The sequence below is a fragment of the Perca flavescens genome, chromosome 14 (genome assembly GCF_004354835.1).
Source record: "Perca flavescens isolate YP-PL-M2 chromosome 14, PFLA_1.0, whole genome shotgun sequence".
Lineage (NCBI taxonomy): Eukaryota > Metazoa > Chordata > Actinopteri > Perciformes > Percidae > Perca > Perca flavescens.
In genome coordinates this window covers 4,534,476-4,557,176 of record NC_041344.1, presented here as the reverse complement: position 1 = coordinate 4,557,176, position 22,701 = coordinate 4,534,476, and the positions used below count along the sequence as shown (strand labels likewise).

Sequence of the window (22,701 nt, the reverse complement as noted above, 5' to 3'; positions counted from 1 at the left end):
TTGAAAGAACCCTAATTTTGCACGGCTGCATGTAAACGGGAACATTAGCGGATTATTCCCTGTCATGAGCCATGTATACAGCTAAGTAGGGCTGGGCGATATGGAGAAAATCAAATATGACGATATTTTTGAACCAAATACCTCTATCGTTACCGCAACGATATTGTAGTGTTGACTATTGGTGCTTTCACAAAATATTTACACAATGAGATTTCAGATAAATAATCATCAGTAATGTGGATATAATAATATAATAAGTGGGTAAAGGCAAATAATAGAACAGTAACAGCAGTCTGGTAAGTTCAGAAAAGGACATCACTTTACTGTAATGCAGCCTTTAAAACCAGGAAAAGACAACACGTATGTCATATCACGATATCCAAAATCTAAGTCGACATCTAGTCTCATATCACGATATCCATATAATATCGATATATTGCCCAGCTCCACTGCTAAGTCACAACGTTGTCTTTTTCGGAAGAAGGGCAAAAACTTGGAATTATATGTGCACGTAAACAGTTTTTTTTTTTTTTTTTTTTTTTTTTTCTTCTTGCCTCAAGTTCTGCCCGGTTCGGCCACATTAAAGGCCAGCACCATCCTGAGCACCAAACCTGCCATCCAGCCCAGACCGGTGTGTGTCACCACCCTCCCCGTCCCCCAGACCCCCGCACCAGCCAAGACCCTCATACTGCAGGGCCTCCCCTCCATGGACCAGAGCAGACCTGGTAAAGAGTTTTTTGTCTTTTTAATTACTGAATATGGTTTTTTTTGGGGGGGGGAATAACACTGACTTCCTGTTGATGTCTGATCCGTCTCCTCCTTGTCTTTCCTCCTCCTCCTCCCCCCAGTTGTCTTGTCTCAGTCTGTCTGTCTTGGCTCGGCTCCGGCCATCGTAAAGATGGAGCCCGTCTCTCCGAGCATCCCCCAGCACTGCGCCAGCCCCACCGCGCCGCCCAGCAGCAAACCCATCGTCCCGGCGACGACGGCGGCGCTACCCGGCAACAACTCCAACGATATCGACGTAAGTAAGCTGGACGTGCTGACATGCACCGATCATCAAATCGCAGCCAAATGTCTGGCTCCAATACCAAACGATTTGTGTGTTTCATTGAAGAATACTGTAGGCACCAAAGGGCTTAATGCGCCCCCTAACCCCCCCGCAGTTCCCTTGCTTGGTTTCACTCAACTGCAGCATGCCTTGGGGATCAGGATTATGTTATTTGATGCCACAGACACTCAACAGTTGAGCTAGTATTGCCTAATAATGCTGTTTGATGTAACTTTAGACTACACCAAATACATAATAAAAGGGCTGTCCTCAGACATTTATTCTGACTCTGGGAAAGTGGCGAAAAACAGTACCGTAAGAGTCAAAAAAGCACTTTTTGTTTATATTTTAAGAACAATAGTTATTTTAAGACTTCCCATATTTTGGTTATAGTTCTGATCCACTGATTGTGATTGACAGCTAGGCCACTGATTGGCAAATCGGCCGCACTATAGTAATTGTGGGGGTGGTATAATTAACAAAGGGAAGTAGGAAACACGAGTGAAGTTTTGGGACTCCTAGCTTTAGTTGAGACCAAACAGTTTATTTATTTATTCATTTATTTATTTTTAAACCTTCTTATTTGATATAATTAAAGATTTTAGCAAAAATACTGTAATCTCTGAACTATCTCTTCACGCCTTTCGGCTATTCTATAAGATCTCTTATTGATAACTTATGTAATAACTAGTGCTGTCAGTTAAAGGCGTTTATTAACGGTGTTAACGCTAACCCATTTTAACGGCGTACATTTTTTTTTTTTTTAATTGCGAGATCAACACTCTTTTTGGCCTAGCAAACTTTGTAGTTTTTTTCACATGCTGTTGCAACAACTAGTAACGTTAGAAAAACTTCCGCCAGCCGGTCAAAGAGTAGCAGGCTAACGTTATGTTTTGAGTGGATGGCGAGCGCGAGACGCCGAAATAGACGCCAATACGATTCTGAATGGAAAGTTTACTTTTTAAAAAGTTGTCAAATGGTTCCACTGACGAGACCAAAGTGATGTGTGTGTTTTTGTCGTTGTGAACTGAGCCATCATCGTAGCACGTCCAGTCTGAAATACCACTTGATGGCCGAGCACACAGCTGATACCAATTCTCCGCCCCCCCCTTGTGAAAGCACAAAGCAAGCTGATCCACTTTTCCATGTCGATAAGAGCATTAAAATGAGAAAAAATAATCAAGGGACATTTAGAATAGATAAAAATGTGCGATTAATAGCGAGTTGACTATGACATTAATGCGATTTAATCGCAATTTAAATATTTTAATCGTTTGACAGCACTAGTAATAATTAAGAACTTTTAAAAAGAAAATTATTTCATAATTTAATTTGAGGATAAACGTCTTGAGATACACCTGCACGCCATCCGGAAATGAACAGACATGAAATGATACGTAAATGATATTAATGATGATAAATGTATATCTTACCTACGCTGACTCTGCCGTCCCTACAGTTGCAGCAAAGTGTAGCAACGTGTAAGACATGAGATCCTCTGTGTTCCACCCTGACACCTGTTGTTGTATACGCTGTGATATATGACCACGTTCCCCTCAGGGTGCTGGCTTACGTCATTCCCCCGTTGAACCTTTTTGTTTTCTCCATTTACTCTCCTCTTTCTGTCTTCTCATCCGTCCTGCTACCTTTGTTTCCACATCCTCCTCATCCTCATTTTCCCTCTCGCCTCTGTCCTTCTTTGTTTCTTTAAAACTCTTCCCTCCGGGCTATTTCCATCCCTTCTTCCTCCATCTCTTTCCAACCTGCCCCCCCTCCGGTGCAGATGAAGGTGCTGAAGCGGCAGCAGAGGATGATCAAGAACCGGGAGTCGGCCTGCATGTCGAGGAAGAAGAAGAAGGAGTACCTGCAGAACCTGGAGGCTCAGCTCCGGGAGGCCCAGCAGGAGAACGAACGCCTCCGCCGGGAGAACCAGACGCTGAGGGAGAGACTGGCCGGGAGAGAGGTGAGGGAGAGGAGGGGAGACTGCGTTGTCCCCGAGGGGGGAAATGTGTCTTGGACATAGAGCTACATTCATGTAACATGTAAAAAAAAAAAAAAAACATTCTAAAATCAACATAAAATAAAATCCCCATGAACATGAGATCAACCAAGTGTCCTAAGACCCAAAAGAAGGACCCACATGACCCAACATCTCAGTAGCACGAGCCCAGGTGGCTACAGAGCCGCGCCTCATACCTGCTCAGCCTTTTTACTTTTTACTACTCCAGTCTTTTGAAATGTGGACAGAGAAGAGCTGTGATTAAAGGAAGACTCGTGCTGATTTCCCTGCAGAGTGACCCAACACACGCAGGGGGGAGGGGATAAGAGTCCTAGTACAGTAGGGGTGGGAATCACCAGAGGCCTCACGATACGATATCATCCCGATACTCATGTCACGATACGATATTATTGCGATTTTAAACATATTGCAATATTCTGCGATATATTGCAATGGATTACCTTTTTTCCAACTTCAGATTTTTTCCAATTTCAAATGATGTCCCGAAAGGACAATTTTGTCAACATCTGTTTTATCTGAAAAAGATACATTTCTCTGTTTGTTCATCTCACTTCAATTTTATTGGTGCAAAATGTGATTGTCAAGCAGACAGACTGACCGACACATGTCATAAAAGATCCATACTTGGCGTCTGTGTATCGATACAGTATTGCCACGAAAAATATCGCGATACTATGCTGTATCGATTTTTTTTTTTTTTTCCCCACCCCCTGTAGTACAGCTGCTGCGGATGAATTCAGTTAACAACAACAGGTTGAAGATGAGGAAATAACTGAGGAAAAAAACAGCCAAGGGAAGATCTAGGCTGCCCTGCAGAACACACAAGCATTTGAAGAGCGAAATCTGTCAAAGCTGTAAACCCTGACGGTAGGGATCGGTGGGGAAGTTGGAGAGTGAGAGCTACTTCCTCGTACTCGGTGTGTTTTTTATATTGCAGTAGATGGCGGTCGGCGCGGCCCCGGTTTTGGAGAAGCCGGCCGGAGTGTCGGTTTAAGTGGACGCTATATTTTAGAATATTTCCAGCGCTTTACCTTTGCTGTCAGACAGCCCTTTATGACGGGGAACTAAAGCCGTTCTCTCTGCTCTCTTCGAAGCCACCACACTCCTTTTTGACAGAAAGTCATTTTACCTCGCAGACTACCGCTGCCTCCATTAATCAGTTTGTCTGTGTTATTGTTTGACTTTGGTGTTTGTTCCGATTCAACAAAAGTCGCACAATAACACAAACTAACTGACCGATGGAACATATTCTAAATATATAGCGAGCACCTAAACTGATGTTTTAGCTGCCTAAAATCCAGCTGAATAGCTGCTGCCCCCGTAGAGAGAAGGTCAAATTATCCCTTTAAACCTCGTGTTGTCCCCTTTCAAAACAATTCTCCATCACAAAAGTGGGTTTCTTTCAACCAAATTTTCTGAAAAATAACGCAGATTGTTCCACACAACGCTCGACACAAGTAAAATAAATGATTAGCCCACTACGTTCTTTAGATTTGGATGTTGTTTTGGAAGTTTTTATAGCATTCGAAAGATTTTTTTTTTTTTATGAAAGAACATTAAAAAAGTTACTTTTTTTTTTTCACGAAAGCTTCAAAAACGTCAAAAGGCGCAAAAAAATTGACAAAAACATCAGAAAGTTTGTTTACTCAACAATCTCTAGAAAGAGAACTCCAGTTCAAGTCGCAGAGGAAGTGAGAAAGTGTTTTCGTGGCGTATTTCTGCATGTACATTATTGTATGTACTGTATTATATGTACAGTATTTATGAACGTGCAGCATAAGTTTCCCCTTTTTTTTTTGTGTTTTTCAGGGCAGCGACTCGGCGAGCAACAAGAGAGCCGTGTGTGTCATGGCCGTCCTGCTGTTCATGACGTTCAGCTTCGGACCCGTCAGGTATCCTGCACATGTTTTTTTTGTTTTTTTTTTAAAACATCTTAACCGTCGTGTTGTCCTTTTTTTTTTTTTTTTAAGTTTTTTTGTATCAGAAATATGGGTTTCTTACAATCAAATTACCCAAAATAACATGGATGCATGCACGTTGTATGGAAGCCATACAACGTTCTTCACAGGTACAATTGATGATTACTTTCATTGAATTGTGGGTGTTTGATTCAATTTTATTTTTAATAAAAAAAAAAAAAATTGAAATTGTTTCAAAACATATCCTGACCTAACTTTGACATAAACCAGTTTGTGATTCACTCAACATCCTCTGATCTCAACGATTAGTCAAAACAATTCATAATTTCAGCTTTTTTTTTTTTTTTTTTTTTTTTTTTGGTATATTTATCCAAAGATCCTTTTCATACAAAAGATGAGTGCATTTCAAGCAGCGCCAATGGTGTGAAATGGTCCACACTTCCTGTCTCCTAAAGGGGCGTGGTCTCGTTTGAACGTCGTGTGGATGGACAAAAAGTTATAGGTCAATAATTAGATATTGACACATTGCATGCAGCAAAGGGCCGCGGGTCGGAGTCAAACCCGGGGCCCGCTGCGTCGAGGTGTAAACCTCCATATATGGGCGCCCGCTCTACCAACTGAGCTATCCGGGCGCCCATCTGTGTCCTTTTTATGTAACAACTTCTGCTGCTGTCCTTTTAGTATTTGTTAATGCGTCCGTATTGTGTACATGTGTATGCACTAAAGGATCTTCCAGGAGCTCCCGAAAATCCTAGCTATCATTACATTCGCATTTTTTTTTTTTAAAAAGCCGTACAACGCCACGATGATTATAAAATCGAATCATCAGTCCCACAATGTGACTTTGTTGAAATCTACGAATTCAAACAATTGGGTTAATTTGAGGAGAGAAAAGACCTGCAGCGGGTAATTCAAACCGCCCGGAGAACCATTGGTGGCCCTCTGATGTCATCTTAATTTCGTTGTGTAGGGATATGCAATGACAATTATCTATCTATCTATCTATCTATCTATCTATCTATCTATCTATCTATCTATCTATCTATCTATCTGACTCGTTCTCTCCCGCAGCATCACGGACAGGAAGCTGTCGGGCCTACAGGACGGTGCGGTGTCGTATACGGGACGACGGCTGCTGGAGTTTGAACAACAACAACAACAACAACAACAACAACAACAACATAAGCAGCAGCAGCAGGCGGCGTCTCGGCCTCCGAGCAGAGTGGAGGACAGAACGGAGACGGAGGAGGACGCGGGAGACGAGGCTGCCGAGGCCTTTCAGTTCAGGTGGGAAGAATCGGACGAAGCAAATACGTTGAGTTTTCACGGTGTCTACTTTAAGAAAACACTCACACACACTAATGCATTTCACATCATATTTGATATCATCTGTCTGCGTAATATTCACTTCCCTCAGCAGAACTTGAGTAGTCTCGCTTTGCTAGATCTTCCTCGACACAGCGCTGCGAAGGAGGGTCTGGCTAGTCCACACCGCATTATGGGATGGGTGAAAAACGGGCTCTGGCTTATCGGCATTTCGGGCGGAGCCATAGTGGCTCTGCAAAAATAGTCTCGTCAGTGGGCAGCTCCCTAAACGTTTGTCTCTGAACGCAAAGGGCGAAAAAATGTTTTCAAATGAGCTTGTTTTCATTTCCTGAAACACTACGGTTTTGGACATATCGTGTTCTCACACGACAGCGACAATATGTAACTTTTCCTCATTAAAATGTGTACAAAGGACTAGACTAGAACATGACATGTCGTGCTTCTCGGTGACTGATTTATAATCCCCAGGTGACATGAGGCAGAACGTTCCCTCGCCGTGCTGTTTTTCGTAGAGAACACAAAAACGGCCTCTCGGACACGTTTTACTGCCACTGACTCATTCACTTGGCAGACGATCGTTTACTCTCCAACCGTTGGAGAGAAATGCTGACAAACGGGATTTCTAACCGAACGGGTTCTCCGACAACCTTTTTAAACCGAGTCTGGGGCAGTGCTCACTCCACATAAAAGCAGTAGTAGATAACTTTATTGTCCCCATGGGGCAGATGGGTTGGTGGCACAATCGCTTGGAATCAGCTTCAGAATGAGCTACAGTTGAAGGAGTTGGTCTCACTTTATTCTTTTAAAGGCTTTCTAAAAGACCTTGCAGAAAGGCTGTCATTGTTTTTAAATTGATTTAGGACCCAGATTTTCTTTATGATGACATTGGTGTTTGAATATGATGAGTGAACGTGTGTCTATGTTTTTATTTCGTTACCGTCTTTGTATTTATTGAAACCTAGTTGCTGCCACTTGCCAGGACCCTCTTTGTAAAAGAGATTTGTAATCTCAAGGAGTTTTTTTCCTGGTTAAATAAAGGTATGAATGAATGAATGAAGGCACTTTATGACAAGACAACAGACATATGATACAAACAAATAGTCCTTACATCAGACACCGACAGGCATAACATTGCATTACATCACTTCCTGCAATCTTTACAGAGAACAATGAGGGCCAAAACGGCAGCGCCGATCTGTGTTAACACTATGTTCTCTGGTCTAGCTCGGCTAAAAACACAGCATCCGTCAGCAAGGAGTGAATCGCTCACTACCGAGCCCGTTTGGAACCGTTAGGCTACAACGTTATCTTCGCTCGATGGTGTGTTAAGCCCTCAACGTCGACTTCAAGGCAGCGCTGAGACAGTCGACTTCAAGGCACCTAACCCTAACCGTTGCCTAATCCAAGTGCCTTCCAGTTTAGATAACAGATGCTCCACTGAGCTGCTGTTACAGATGTGAGCTGACGAGCTGACCACTGACCATTGCCTGGTTTCACAGCTGTCACTACGTTTACATGGACATAATATTCTGTTTTTTTGCCCTTATTTAAAAAAAAAAAAAAACGATATTTGGACTAAGCTGTTTACATGCCTAATGAAAGTAAATATTCCACTAAATTTCCCGTTTACATGCCGCCATGCAAAATAGGATTTTTTTTTTTTTTTTTCAAGTTTTCCACCGGTGGCGGAGTTGTTCGTTCAACTAGCTTCTTGCGTTGCGATGTTGATACCTGTTCATATCCAAGTCTTTCACAGTGTTTAAAAGATAGCGGTGTTCCTCCTTTTTCTTTTGGCAATGCACCTCCACCGTAGCCCTGCAAACTGTCGGCTGGTTGGTTTGTGTACAGTAGCCATAGAAACCCACAGAGCTGACCGTACGCCGTAAACCAAGCAACGCCAGTAAACTGTCCCAAATAGAGGTGTGAATCTTCGATCATCATGTCCTCGATTCGATAGCTCAATGCATCACGAGGCGTCAAATAAATGTTTCTATTAAAGTCATGTAGGATATTTCATTCAGAGCTTTTCGAGCTTCAAAAACCAAACTGCTCTAATACTAAATAAACTGGATACATAAAACTATACAGTGCTGAGCACATGGCACTACCTGAATGTGCAGAATATGCTGTCTAGATGACATGTGTCAAATTGGGATACCTGTGTAATGGAAGTTTCCTTTGCAGCAGGGGAAGAGTTTTCAAAGTTTAGTAAAGTGAAACAAATAAGACAGTAGGAGACTAAACCACGTTGGTTTTTTTGTATTTTATTAAAAATATATATTTGCAAATATAGGAGCAACATGATTTCCGTGGGGAGTCAGTCCCTCAAATGAGTGAACAGAACACCAGGCTTATGTGCATCTTCAGAGTGACAGCACACACACACTTGGCTTATTATGATGCTACCATTTTTACATGTGGTCTGATACACATGAAGACAATCAAGAAATACAAGAGACATCTCGGGGCCATTTCGCCGCCTCCTCCCTGTAAGACTTTCACCCCCCCCTCCCCCCGTTATGTCTCAAACGGCATGGGAAAACTAGAGAGTTTTAGGGTGACCTTGTATCTTTTTCATCGGTTCAGGCGAACAGTGCTCACATTATGTTCCAGACTGGGTGTCTCACAAAGTTAGAATCTAAATCTACATGTGGGAAATGAGATACACTCTTTCTGCATTTGTAAGAGAATTAAAGTACAAATAAAACCTAAAAAAATATAAGGAATTATGCTTAAATGCAATTTCGCCATTATACTTGTCATGTTTGGAATACTGGTGTGCATGTAAACATACTACGGGAAACCCGGTGGATATTTTGCATTTAAAAAAAAAAAAAATATTGTTTTGGCCTGGCATTTACAGGGGAAACACTGTAATTGTGTCTGTGTCTGTGTGTGTCTGTGTGTGTCTGTGTCTGTGTCTGTAGGAACCTGAGCGATGTGTTCAGTGACATGAAGGATCTGGTGCTGCAGGACATCGACCGGTACTTCAGCTCCTCAGACTGCAGACAGTTCAACCGCTCCGAGTCTCTCAGGTCAGTCAACAACCCCCCGCAGCTCTTAAAATACCTTACGATACATTTCAGAGACATTAAGTTAACCCTCCTGTTGTCTTCCCAATCGACCATTAACTTGTTGTCCTTCTGGGTCTAACTTTAGTATGCTTTGATGCTGTTTGAAACATTTGTCACTTTTTCAATGCTTTTGTTTTAATTCATTCTCAACAAACTTAATTTAAATGCCATTATACCTAATTTGAGTTTAAAAAAGCAGAAATTATGAATTATTTTGACTAATAGTTAAAGTCCAAGGATGTTGAGTGGATAACCACAGACTGGTATATGTTAAAGTTAAAGTCAGGACACTATTTTAAAACCCTTTTACACATTTTTTTGAAATGCTATAAAATTGAATCAAACACTCAAAATTCAATGGTAGTAATTATTAATTTTACCAGCGAAGAATGTTGTCTGGGTTCCATACAACGTACATATGTATCCAAGTTATGTTTGGACAATTTGGATGAAATAAACTCGTATTTCTTATATAAAAAAAACTTTGAAAAGTCAAATTGGACTCAAGGACAAAAGGAGGGTTAAATTCCCCTTCCAAAGGTATTTGCATATAACCTGACCCCCGTGGATTTCATGTCAAAATGTTCAGAACAAACTCAAAGTAAAGTGAGACCTTTAGATAATTTCTTTTTTTTTAATTTTTTTTTATTCTTTTCTTTAAATCTCTTGCAAAAACACACATTTTACTCACGTTGACAAATTGTTTTGTTGCTTAAAATGAGCTTCCCAAAAATGTGTTCACAAAACGGACGAACAAATCAGTCTACCAAAAAAAAAAAAAAACATTCATTGCGTGAGTGATTTTAAAAAAAGGATGTAAAAGCAGCGTTTCAGCTTGTTCCGGCAATATCCATGGTCATCATGATGAAAATAAATAAAAATAATACGATACAAATAAAAGAATAAAAGTTACAGTGAGTGAGAAATGAATAATTAATAAATTTAATAGGATGTAAAGACGGGTTTCGGAGGAGAGCGGGAGGGTTTTATTTATTTAATTTCTTTGGCCTCAGTTTAGTGTTTCTGGCTCTCCCCACATGTACTCCAGGCTGGCAGATGAGCTGAGGGGCTGGGTCCATCGGCACCAGATCGACAGGAAGAAGTCTGGAGGAAAACCAAAAATCGCCAAGAAGGCCAAAATCGCCCAGGTTCAGTAGACCTCCTCGTCTTCCTGTTAAAGCCGACGCTGCTTTTTCCCTCTTTTTCATAAGCCTGTTTTTATGTTTTTGAGTTTTTTTTTTTTTTTATTATTCCATCGGTTTCTTTTTTTTCTTCACATAAATGAAAAAGTAAGTTAGGTTTACAAGTAAAACTGCCTTTGCGTATGTTGTGAGAAACCTTAACATTGGAGGGGTTTGTGTCCTATGTTCAAAAATGGGGCAGAATGCAGTTGCTATTGATTCAGCGTCCCTTAGAAAGAAATACGGATCATTGAAGTCCACTTTGTTGTTGCAGAAAGCCCAGCTGAGGAAGACGAACTTCTCCAGATATCTGCCGATTCAGGCTCACCGCTCCTTGGAAAGGTACAGCGCACAGTTCAGTACACACTCCGGAAACTGACACCACAAACTGAAACCACAAATCTATACTGAAAGTAAACTGGTTGGTTTCGGTCAGCTGTGCGGAGAGAAAAAAACCGGGTGACCCTTTCTACTTGAAGGTATCTACATAAGCGTGACATGACAGTGTCATTTGTGTATGACACATGAACCCAAACCATAACTTGCCATGACAAAAACTGAATGACAGCGTTATTTATTTATCCAGGTAAGTCAATTGAGAACAATTTCTACAGTCTGATCTGCTGAGCTACTGAGCAGCTCCACTGTAGCGATTTGGAGGTTAAGGGCCTTGCTCAAAGGCACCTCAGTGGTGGTGATGAGGGAGGGATGAAGCGCTGCCTCTTTCACTTTTCCCTAACCAGATTTGACCGTGCCGGTCTGGGGATTGAACCGACCATTGCGCTATTTACAGCGCGTTGATGCCCCAGTCACATCTCCTATGTAGACACCTTCAAGTAAAGTGTAATCTAAATTCAATTATGGACCTGAAAATGAGCATAATATGAGCACTTTAAAATCCACACTGATTTCCCATTAAATGGCCACAAAGTCTGCATTAAATGTCATCCTAGCTGGTATTAAAATGGTCTAAACGAAGTCCTAAATTGAACTTAGAGAATCCCAGCGGTAACCTGTTCAAGGATGTCCACGTTCAAACAAGAGTAGGAAGGTCCTACTGGTCCCTCTCCCTACAGATATATAGAATTATTGATCATTTTCTAACTAGTGGAGCCGAGAACCACAGCTGATAGTTAGACGAATTAGTGAAACTCACTATTGACGTTGAACTTGTTGTTGTTCCCGTCTGCAGCCAGCTGCAGGTGCTTCCTGGTCCCGAGGTCACCTACAGCGACTTCATGGACGCCATCGACCGCAGAGAGGACACTTTCTACGTCGTCTCCTTCAGACGGGTAACGCACGCATGCACGCACACTTTTCTGGGAGTTTGTTCCAGATATGTGGAGCATAAAAATCGCACTACAGGCTCTAGGTGATACCAGATTTTTTTTCATGTAGTTCTACTGGAACATAGGGTCAGTTTCAGCAAATATGACAGAAAGTTAGTTTTATAAGTCTTACCTACTGCTCCTGGGTAGCCTGCTGGAGCTGCTGCCCCCAAATAAGCGGACGAAGATGGATGGATGGATGGAACACTTTTGTTTTTGCTGATACTGACTGGTTTTTGGGCCCACCCCCCCGTAAAACTGCACATTTTAGAGTGGCCTTTTATAGTGTCCAGCCTAAGGAACACCTGTGCGACAATCCCGCTGTCTAATCAGCATCTTGATATGCCACACCTGTGAGGTGGATGGATTATCTCGGCAAAGGAGAAGTGCTCACTAACACAGATTTAGACACATTTGTGAACAATATTTGAGAAAATTAAGCCTTTTTTGTACTTAGATCTTTGAGTTCAGCTCATGAATTTTTGTCAGTATATGAGCCGTTAGGGGGATTTTATTTAAATATGTGCAACAGTCAGTGGATGGAACATACGTAGTTCATTTTTTATTTTTTGTTTTGTTTACATTCATCTTTGTTTTGTTTAAACATTATACCACCTTGTAGTTTAAAGTGTTGATGCAACTGTGTCTTCTGTGTCTCTCTCTCTCTCTCTTTACAGGATCACCTCCTGTTACCGGCCATCAGCCACAATAAGACCAGCCGGCCGAAAATGTCTCTGGTGATGCCGGCCATGTCCGTGAACGGTGAGTAGAGGCAACTGCAAATATTCAAACTGCTGGTCCGAACGTAAATAAATGGTTAGATTACCCAGGAGACACTTCTGTGTTACCGTGTTGTGGTCGGGGATGTGATTTTAAAAGAAATACAACATTAAAAAGATATATATTTTTTTTTTAAATTGTCCCCCATAATAAAAAAAATAAAAAAACGACACGCAAAGAAACGCAGCGGGCATGAGGCAAAAAGTTGGGACCCGAGTCAACTTTTGGGAGCTACCCAAACCCCCACATCGCGCTGCAGTTGTCGGTGTTTTTTGAGGTGGTGTGAGAGTCCCGCACAGGAAACAGGAAACAGGAAACATCACTGCCTCTATCTCTGCCGCAAGCTCAAACAGCCAAACGTGTGGAACAGCTGACTCTATCTTCAGTACCCTCTGTTGCTTTTCTTTCTCTGTTTCTCCGGAAATTGAAGCTGCCTTCAAGTGCTGTCGGAAACGTCCAGATCTATAAACGATATACTTGTGCTAAATTGGGGGAGGGAAGGGGGGGAGGGAAGGGGAAGGGGGATTAAAGAACACAACAGGACGTCCCACAGATGGACCGTGTCAGTGGCCCAACCCTGCGACAAATCGCCAGATCCCTTTTTTTTGGTCTGAATGATCCCAAATACTGAAAACTGTGGTGTACTTGTTTAAGTATTATTTATGTTAAATTTGTCTCCTTTTCTTTCTTTCTGTCTTCCTCCTCACCCCTTCTTCTTCCTGCCCTCTCAACCCCATCACTCCCTCTTTCACTCCCTCCCTCCTCACCCGTCCTCCCTCCTTTCCTCCCTTCCTCCCTCCTTCACTCCCTCACTCGTCCTCCCTCCTCTCCTCCCTCATTTTCTCCCTCTTGTCCTTCCTCCTCACCCGTCTTCCCTCCTTTCCTCCATCCTCCCTCCTTTCCTCCTATCCTCCCTCCCTCCTTCCCACCTTCACTCCCTCCCTCCTCACGGTCCTCCCTCCTTCCCTCATTTTCTCTCACTCTCCCTCCCTCCCTCTCGTCCTCCTTCCCTCCTTTCCTCCTCCTTTCTTTTCCTTCCTCACCCATCTTCCCTCCTATCCTCCCGTTCTCCCTCCTTTCCTCTCTCCTTCCCCCTCTCCCTCCTGTCCTCCCTCATTTTCTCCCTCCCTCCCTCCTGTCCTCCCTCATTTTCTCCCTCCCTCCCTCCCCCCTTTCCTTTCTGTCCTCCCTCCCCCTCTCCCTCCCTCCTTTCCTCCCAACATCCCTCCCTCCTTTCCTCTTTCCTTCCCCCTCTCCCTCCTGTCTTCCCTCATTTTCTCCCTCCCTCCCTCCTCACCTGTCTTCCCTCCTTTCCTCCCGTCATCCCTCCCTCCTTTCCTCTTTCCTTCCCCCTCTCCCTCCTGTCCTCCCTCCTTTCCTTCCTCCCTCCCTCCCCCCTTTCCTTTCTGTCCTCCCTCCCCTTCTCCCTCCCTCCTTTCCTCCCTCCCTTCCCCTCTCCCTCCCTCCTTTCCTCCCTCCCTCATTTCCTCCCTCCCTCCCATCCTCCCTCCCTCCCTCCTTTCCTCTCTCCTTCCCCCTCTCCCTCCTGTCCTCCCTCCTTTCCTCCCTGCTTCCCTCTCGTCCTCTCCCTCCCTCCCTCCCTCCCTCCCCCAGAGAGTCTCTATAACTCCTCTCAGGGTTACGAGATGATGATGCAGGTCGACTGCGAGGTCATGGACACGCGCATCGTCCCCATCAAGTCCTCGGCCGTCCCGCCTTCTCTCCGCGACCCGCCCCCCCCCCCTCCTCCCACCACAACCACCATCACCACGGCAACCACACCTCGCTGCGAGGGCGCCACCACCATCACCCCGCGCCCTCCTCTTCGTCGTCTTCCTCCTCCTCTCCGGGTCAGCCTTTACCCGCCCGTCGACGGACAGCTGAATATTTAATCAGCCAATCAGAAGGGGTCTGATGAGGCAAGAAGGGATGATGAGTTTGATGGTTAAAGGACAGACATCTTTTTAAAAAGAGAAAAAAAAAAAAAACATATCTTCATCATCCCGCCTAAAAGGTAACACATACACATCTTTTCTGTCTGGGAAAAGTTTTCCCGGAAACCCGAAAATTCAAGAAAACTCCACGAGCACCCATAAAAAGGATTTGAATTAGTAATTCAAGTTGTTACCGTCACTAAACCCAACTCATCGGTCAGATTCTGGGGTTGAAAACTTAAAAAAAAAAATTCTTCTATAAGATAGATAATGTCCTAATATATAAGAATATATTTCTAAAAAAAAAATGAACGTTGGATACGGACCCGGCAGCACAGTTCGCACTAAGAAATAATACTGCGTTTTTAATATTTAATTGTGAAAAGTGTACAGTCTGAATGCAGCGTGAAGGACCGGAAGCTGTCGCGGTGGTTTCTGTCGGTGCTCGAGTCGATTTTTTTTATTTTCTTCGTCATCTTAAAGCATGGTTCGTTGGTATGTTGGTGAGTTTTTAAGCTCCGTGACAATCTGTCGCCGCTCAGCATGTGGAAACTGGTTCGGGCCTACAGGTGGCGCTGCACCGTTTTTAAAGCATAGACTGTGTCAGTGAAGCCAAAACATCTGGATGGGACCGGATGGGACACATGGGCCACACACCCAAAAAAATCAAAGTACACGTCAAATACATTTCTCCCAAAGATGATTTCTGTCATTTTCACGACCACGCTGATGTTCGTTTGTCCTGATCAGTTTGGTTTGTATTAGTTATTTGATGCTATAAAAGCAGGGGTGGGGGGGAATCTAATGATTGACAGCTGGGATTGACTGGTGATTGGTCGGGCCGGGTATATGGGCGGGGCTTTGATACTCCGGCTCCATCATAATCGCTATACTGCAAAGACTCTGGTTCCAAAAGTTACAAGATGGCAGCGCAGGTATACCGGGATGTTTTGGCTTCACTTTTGTGCAGCGGGAGGAAATGGGAGACTCGTCCAGGCATGGGCCGCTTACCGGTTTCAAGGTCACAGTTTCAGTTTTTTTTTTACAATTCGACAAGGACATAAAGTGCAGTTTAGAAATCCGTCTCCCTGCCAGTGTGCAGTATGTTAAAAAATAAAATGCATTGTGTTCAATGGAAAAAAAGTTGTTTTTCACCCAGACCTTTTCCAAATTACAAATTTTAAAGCTGCAATTTCAGTACCGTGAAACAATGATGTATCTTTTAAGGTTATCATACCGTCAGTCTCAAACCGGCGCATGCCTAGACGTGTCATCCATCTGTATACACAGACTGTCTGACTGTGAGTTACTCCTAAAAAGGGAAGGTGTTCTAGACATTCAGATCAATATTTCTTTTCTGCATTTCAACATCTCAGAAGTCTTTTGAGCCGCAGTTGGCAGGTCAATTAAAGGTGCCGTAGGTAGGATTGAGAAGATCCAGGACTTGGCTAAAACATTTGGAACATCGACAACTTCTCAGTCCATCCCTCCCTCCCCTTTTTACCGCTAAAGCGCCAAAACGGTCTCCTAAGCCCCTCCCCCCACAAGGGAGAATGAATGCCTGTGCATGAGCAGTGATTGACACCCAGTTAATCGCAGTGATTTTTGCAAATCACACTACAGACTGGCTGTAGGTTCCACAGTTTCAGCAAATATGACAGAAAGTTATCATTGTAGAAGTCTTACCTACTGCACCTTTTAAGTCATGCCTGTGCAGCTCCGGCAGGACGAACCCAGCCGCCTCTGCCGATGGTCCGGCTCGCCGCCGAGCTTCCTGTGGAGTTTGCGTTTTGTATATTTGTGTAGTTGTGACTCTCGGTTGTTTTTTAGACTTTTAGGTAGAAACAGGAAACGTGTCGTCGGGATGCTCGACGTCAGCACTGGCGGCTGCTGCATGAAGCTGAATCTTAATGTTCAACCTTTCTGAAAAAAAATCAAATAAAAATGACCTACATCAAGCGCTTTTTTTGACAGCCAACCAGTAGCCAGACCTATTGTTTCCATAACGATAATATTATTTTATTATATTATTCCATAAAGAAAAAAATGGAGTCCGAGCACAGCGAGTTGTATATTATGACCGGGTGCTCCCTGTTCAGGAAACTCGCTTTGTTTTATCTAACGTAAGCATCTCTCTCTCTCTCTCTCTCTCTCTCTCTCTCTCTCTCTCTCTCTCTCTCTCTCTCTCTCTCTCTCTCTCTCTCTCTCCCCCCGTTCTTTCTCTAGCTTGCTCCACCACTTTGTTTTATCTAACGTTAGCACCACTCCACATAGCGCTCTAGGATACAGTAGCAGTAGCTGTTGTTATAGCTACAAAAGACACTCTTGGCTGCTTTTTGGAGCTACAAAAACGCCCTAGTCAACTTTTCCGTGTCAAAAAAGACACCAAGTGTGAACTTAGCCTTACAAACGATTCCACTGGAATTGTAATTTATATATATATATATATATAGATAAATATAATAGATAAATACTGGTGAGGGGCCGGTTTGGGTCCCCTGGGCCTTGAGTTTGACACATGGTTTAAATGTTGCGTCTTTTTTATTTATAAGCTGCCAGCGTCTGTTTTACATTATAATCCTGTGGAGGTGGTGGTTTAAATGGTGCCAATTTGCAAAAAAGTCAACTAATCTATAGGCGAACAACAGTTTAACCCCACCCACCCCAAAAAGGAAGCTTAGTAATTATAGAGCCAGATGCCTTGCTTCTTACACTTAACCACTTCAGAAGATCACTAAGTTCTGGCTTCATGTGGCGTCCGTCAGATTTATTATTCATGTTTAATTTTTTTTTTATATGTGAAAGAAAGATGTTCTGGTTTTGAATGGGGATTATTTAATAGTTGTAAATATCAGTGTTCCTGCTGTATGTAGATACTATGTTTTTGTCACGTTTTTATAATTTTTTATTTCTTTTTGTCGTTTGATCTTTTGACAACAAAAAGTAAAAGACAAAAAAAAATAAAATTTAAAAATCATACATTTTGTGGAATAATGATGCTCCAATGGGGGGGGGAAAGCCCCTACGTTTTTATTCTTGTGTTCAGTTCGGTGGACCAACCACTTTCTCTCACTCTGTGCTCATAGTATGAACTCAGGATCTTCTGTCCTGATAATACAATATATTTATGGAAATATATACAGAATGAACTTGTAGGATGTATCATGGATCATCCTTCTGTAATACCAGTTCATAAACTGTTGTATTTAAAAACAAATGTAAAAACCATCCCAGAAAAGATAATTTCTGCCTAAACAAGACACAATAAAAATTTTTTTTTACTTTGTAAAAAAACTTCTCAAACGTTTAACACTTCGTGTTATTTTTCTTCCGACCAAGAAACGTTTCTGATTTTCTTTTTTCACACACAACAAACCTGTTTTCCTTCTCGTCTTTGTTGTGTGTTTTTCACGTTTTGTGACAAGACAGTGATGAGTCACCTCAACAATTTTACTCATCACTTCACTTAGTTTTCACGTGTCTCTTTACAACCCCGTCTCACGGCAGTTCGTGAAATGGTTGCCTTATTTAATCTATTGATTCGCGTACACGGACACGTTTATCTCGTTATTTTTCGTGGTGGCCAGCACGTTATTTAAACTAATGTATTTCAATTGGTATTTCAATTCATTTTCAAAATAAAATACACCTTGCTCACGGGAAGATCATATTTCCCTGCACTACACCATGAAAACACGGCACAGAGCTGTTTCCCCTCTACTCCTCTGGATGGAAACTAATTGGTCTTGGTGTTGTGGTTCTGTTCTACGTGAATTCGCGAGATCTCGTGGGGTCCTCGTGACTTCAGCTGTCAGTCACGGCCACGGTTCTGCAGTTGGTGAAAATCAGGAGTAACTTTCCCCCGTTGTTCTTTTCCTAAACCGTCCCGTTGATGTCCCACGTTGCCCAGAGACCGTGGATCGTGTCCCGCGTGGGACCGTTCCTTTCCCCCGTTCTTCTTTCAGGGTTCATACGTTTTACAAAAAACCTGGAAAAGTTATGGACTTTGAAAAATGCAAATTCCAAGGCCGGGAAAGGTTATGGAAACATAAATGACCCAGAAGGTTTTGGAAAAGTTATGGAATTAGTTTTTTAACACAGCATAATAATATGTGATTAATTAATCCATTTTCACGTCGTCTTAACCTCAGCGTTTTATTCGGGGAGCAATATGATGAATCCCACTATGAACCACAGACATTATCATTCATGTTATTGTTAAACCTCTGAGGGTCAACTTTAACACAGATTTGTATTCTTATTGTATAATGTCGACTTACATTTTCAGGAACAAAAAGTCATAGAAAAGTATTGGTTAAAATAAATATGAGCCCTGCAACCCAACTTCCCAACCTCTGTATAGAGGATTCCCATTACGTGTGCTGACCACCACGAAATAAACGAGCTAAACGTGTCCGTGTACACGAACCAATAGATTAAAAATTACACAACCATTTCACGACTGCCGTGACACCGTGTCTCTTTCACTTCCTCTGCTTGATGGGAAATGCAACACAACATTTTTGGAATGGCCCCTTAATACCGATTTTTAACACCGCAAAACGTAATAACTGTTAAACAAAAAAAAGTTTAACAATGAACAAAAGAAATGAAAACTTGAGGATCACATATTTTCCAATTGGCAAAAGAACTAGGCAGTTAAACTAAATAGTTTTGAGTCTTTATGAAGTGGGGGTTGTATGAGTTACTTCTCTATTGTCAGTTAATCTCCGCATCTGAATTATCCTTTTTGAGACATAGTCCGACTCATAACTCCTCCAAAATTTGTAGTTTTTTGCTGTTGGATAATTGCTACAGATTTAAACATGTTAATCAGCTTTAGAGCTGCTAGTAGTTGGATTCTCGTTACCCTTTTAACCAGAGGTCCCCTCTGTTTCCAGTCTTTATGCTAGGCTAAGCCACCCAGCATATTGAGCGGCGTACGGACGCGAGTTCGGTGTCGATCTGAACATCGAACTCTCGGCAAGAAAACGAAGAAGTGCAAACTAAAAAAATGCCGAACTATCACTGCTAACTTTCCCTCTCTTTCTCTTTGGCTCTGGTTTCCTTTTTTTACGTTATGTTTGTGAAGCCTTTTGTCGTCCAGCCCGCTGCACTGCACCGCACGCTGCTCCTCCTTTTTTAAAACAAAAGTTTATTAAAAAAAAATATATATATATATATATACTTTTTGTCTTATTTTTTTTTATACCGATTGATTGAATTTGTTACTTTTTTGTGTAAAGAAATGCAAAGCTGAAGAAAAAAAAAAGTGGATATGAAGTTTAATGTTGGTTTTAGAAAAGTGTGGGTGGGAAACCGCTGAGTCATGTTCTCATGAAATGCCACGGTTTGTTCTTGATTTAAAAAAACAAAAACAAACAAGGATTGTATGCAAATGTTTTGGGCAATAATGGTAATATCTCTCATCTGACTGGTGGTTCTCAATAGATGGAAGGACGGATTATATTGCAATAATGATTTAAAAAAAATTGTATATTGTGCAGCCCTAGAAAATATATGTTGAATATCGCAGTAACGATATATTACTTGTGATACTTGCTTTCAGTATTCAGCTGAAATACAAAAAACTGCTTGTTGGATTTAAAACGAATGAAAGGAAATCATTCCCAACTTTCTTTTATTGAAGAAATTGAACAGTGAATTGTATACAAAATGCACCACTTAAAAAAAAAAAAAGTGACCGTTACATTTTAATGTCCCGTTTTCGACTGATATTTTCTTTCATTTAGCATTTGGAGAAAAAAAAAAAATCAAATAACGTTGAAAAAAGTGACAAAATGACAAAAGAATCGACAAAAACTTCGGGAAAAGCTTCATAAATGTCGGGAAAAATTATAAAAATATCGGAAAGAGCGACAAGTGTCGAAAAAGAAGACTGAAACATTGAACAGAGTTGTAATTTTGACGCAGAAAAACGACAAAACCGTAATTGTCACAATTGTAACTGTGAACTGGAGTTTCAGTTCTGTTCTTTGTGTTAAAAACAGAAAACCAATAAAAAAAATGAAAATGCCATTGTGGCGTTTGATTGGTCGAGGCAGAATGTGATCCAGTTAAGAACCACCAACCCGATCAGAGTGGAGACGTCTGATATATTCACTCGTTTCATGTTTGTTTTTCTACTATCGGACCTTTTTCAGAAAAATATTTTTTTCCAACAACACGCATGCTGAAGGCAACGATGTAAATACGTCTTTGTTGTTGTTATTTTGTTTTTTATTTAAATCTGTAAATACATCTTTCTAATTCCTCCTCTCTGATGAAATGACAAACTTCTGCCTTTTAAGTTTGTAAGAAAAAACGAAGCGTTTGATAAAGATATAATAATAATAAACTAACGCTCACTTCTCCTGTCGTTTTTTTAATGGAAATAGTTAATCTGCTTGCAGTGTTTGTCTGTTTTTATTAATTAAATTATCTGTCCAGCCCATTTTATTTAAGTACAGGATACCCGCGTAGTCTTAAAAGTCTTACAAATGTCTTCGTTATATTATTCGGGGGAAAAATGAGGCCTTAATAAGTCTTAAATTTCTTAGTCTTACATTTTGTTCACATAGGTCTTACGTTTGTATTGTCCTTAAAGGGTAACTACTGTTTTTTTCAACCTGTACCCTATGTTCCTATGTTTCTGTGTCTAAGTGACTGATGAGAACAACGATCTCTGACATTGGTCCAGTATTAAGTGAGAAACAAGCTACAATGTAAGCTAATAGGGCAGCTTGTATTTACCCTCACAAAAGTGCTCCTTTTGCTGCTGACAGGCTCAGATTAATATTCTAAGTGTCTGACAACGTTATGGAAAGGATTTCTAACGAGGTCGACCTTTCTGTTAAAGAGTAAGATCCTTTTTTTAAAACCTAAAAACATCCGCGAAATTGCGTTCGCTAAACCCACCAGACTCCATGTAAATAAACAGTAATTTTAGCATCGTAAAACACACTTCATTCAAAGTCGACAGAAACGAAATACAACTGTGAAAAGGCGTTTTGGGTCGTCTTTCCACTTTTCCAACCATCTCAACGCTAGTTTTGGTTGAAATAAACACAAAGTTTAGTGATTTACATGTGCGAATATGTTGGCTCTATACTCTCTAAAAGTAGTGCTTTTTTAAATGCAGTCTGGTGGGTTTAGCGCTAGCGACTTCAGAGCTGTTTCTGGTTAAACAGAAAGGTCTCAAAGTGGTTTCAAAGGTCTATCTCTGTAGGGATCCTTTCCATAATGTTGTCAGACACTTAGAGTATTAATCTGAGTCTGTCAGCGACAAAACGAGCACTTTAGTGAAGGTAAATACAAGCTGGACAATTATTATTAACTTACGTCGTAGCTTGTTTCGCCGCCGCCGACTGCTGCGATCTCGCTTAATACTGGACCGATGTCAGAGATTGGTGTTCCCATCAGTCACTTAGACACAGAAACATAGGAACATAAGGTCCAGCTTGAAAAATAAAATACCGGTAGTTACCCTTTAAGACCCCGCGGAAACCCTGATACAGTGCATGCATAAAGACGAACGCTACAGCAGACTGAGGCAGCAACCTAGAGAGTCAACAGAAAGGTCGCCCCCCTCTCCTCAGGTGAAGGTGCTGCCCTCCACCCTCCATCCCCTAAGGGCCATTTTATTACTCTGAAGACACACGTTTTTATGACTCTGAACTTTTCTGTTCGTAAATTAGTTTGTCCAGTTTGCGAATCTTTTGCAGAGCGTTCCAGTGGTGAGCAGCGGCGGACTGAAAAGACGCGAGACCAAAATTGAACCGATCCAAACTGAACTTCCCGCTGACAGTATGGCCCTCCGCAGACCACGCGGCGATGGAGTCCGCCAGCACGCTCATATGACATAGATCTGCAGTAAGTAACATTTTATTACATGTCATGCGCTCCCCTGTATGTACGTCAGCCCACAGAGGTGCACTGTGATGTCGTCGGTCCAGGTGCCTTTTGGCGTTGTTATTATGCGATTAGCATCGCCTCTTTGCAGACAGGTGACCCTGGATTACTCTAATGCTAAAGAAATGTTGAAAACCTGATAAAGTTTTTTTTTTTTTTTTTTTTGTGAAATCAGAGCAG

At 41.8% G+C, this 22,701-nt stretch overlaps 1 protein-coding gene and 1 long non-coding RNA gene across 2 annotated transcripts in view; one reads left to right on the top strand and one right to left on the bottom strand.

Annotated features, from left to right (window-relative positions):
* The window catches only part of atf6b (activating transcription factor 6 beta), a 29,442-nt gene extending 14,795 nt beyond the window's left edge, over window positions 1-14,647 (top strand). The window contains exons 7-17 of the mRNA XM_028598404.1: window positions 561-725; window positions 849-1,021; window positions 2,832-3,011; window positions 4,878-4,960; window positions 6,059-6,274; window positions 9,241-9,348; window positions 10,436-10,535; window positions 10,843-10,910; window positions 11,761-11,860; window positions 12,574-12,658; window positions 14,291-14,647. Of these exons, the coding sequence (XP_028454205.1) occupies window positions 561-725; window positions 849-1,021; window positions 2,832-3,011; window positions 4,878-4,960; window positions 6,059-6,274; window positions 9,241-9,348; window positions 10,436-10,535; window positions 10,843-10,910; window positions 11,761-11,860; window positions 12,574-12,658; window positions 14,291-14,568 (1,556 nt within the window). The 3' untranslated portion in view covers window positions 14,569-14,647. The remainder of the gene's footprint in view (window positions 1-560; window positions 726-848; window positions 1,022-2,831; window positions 3,012-4,877; window positions 4,961-6,058; window positions 6,275-9,240; window positions 9,349-10,435; window positions 10,536-10,842; window positions 10,911-11,760; window positions 11,861-12,573; window positions 12,659-14,290) is intronic.
* On the bottom strand, window positions 10,061-12,133 carry LOC114568768 (uncharacterized). Its single transcript, XR_003694320.1, has 3 exons — window positions 12,030-12,133; window positions 11,725-11,887; window positions 10,061-10,901 (listed from the first exon to the last, which is right to left on the bottom strand). It is a non-coding gene; the product is annotated as an uncharacterized LOC114568768 (long non-coding RNA).
* Window positions 14,648-22,701: the final 8,054 nt, after the last annotated feature.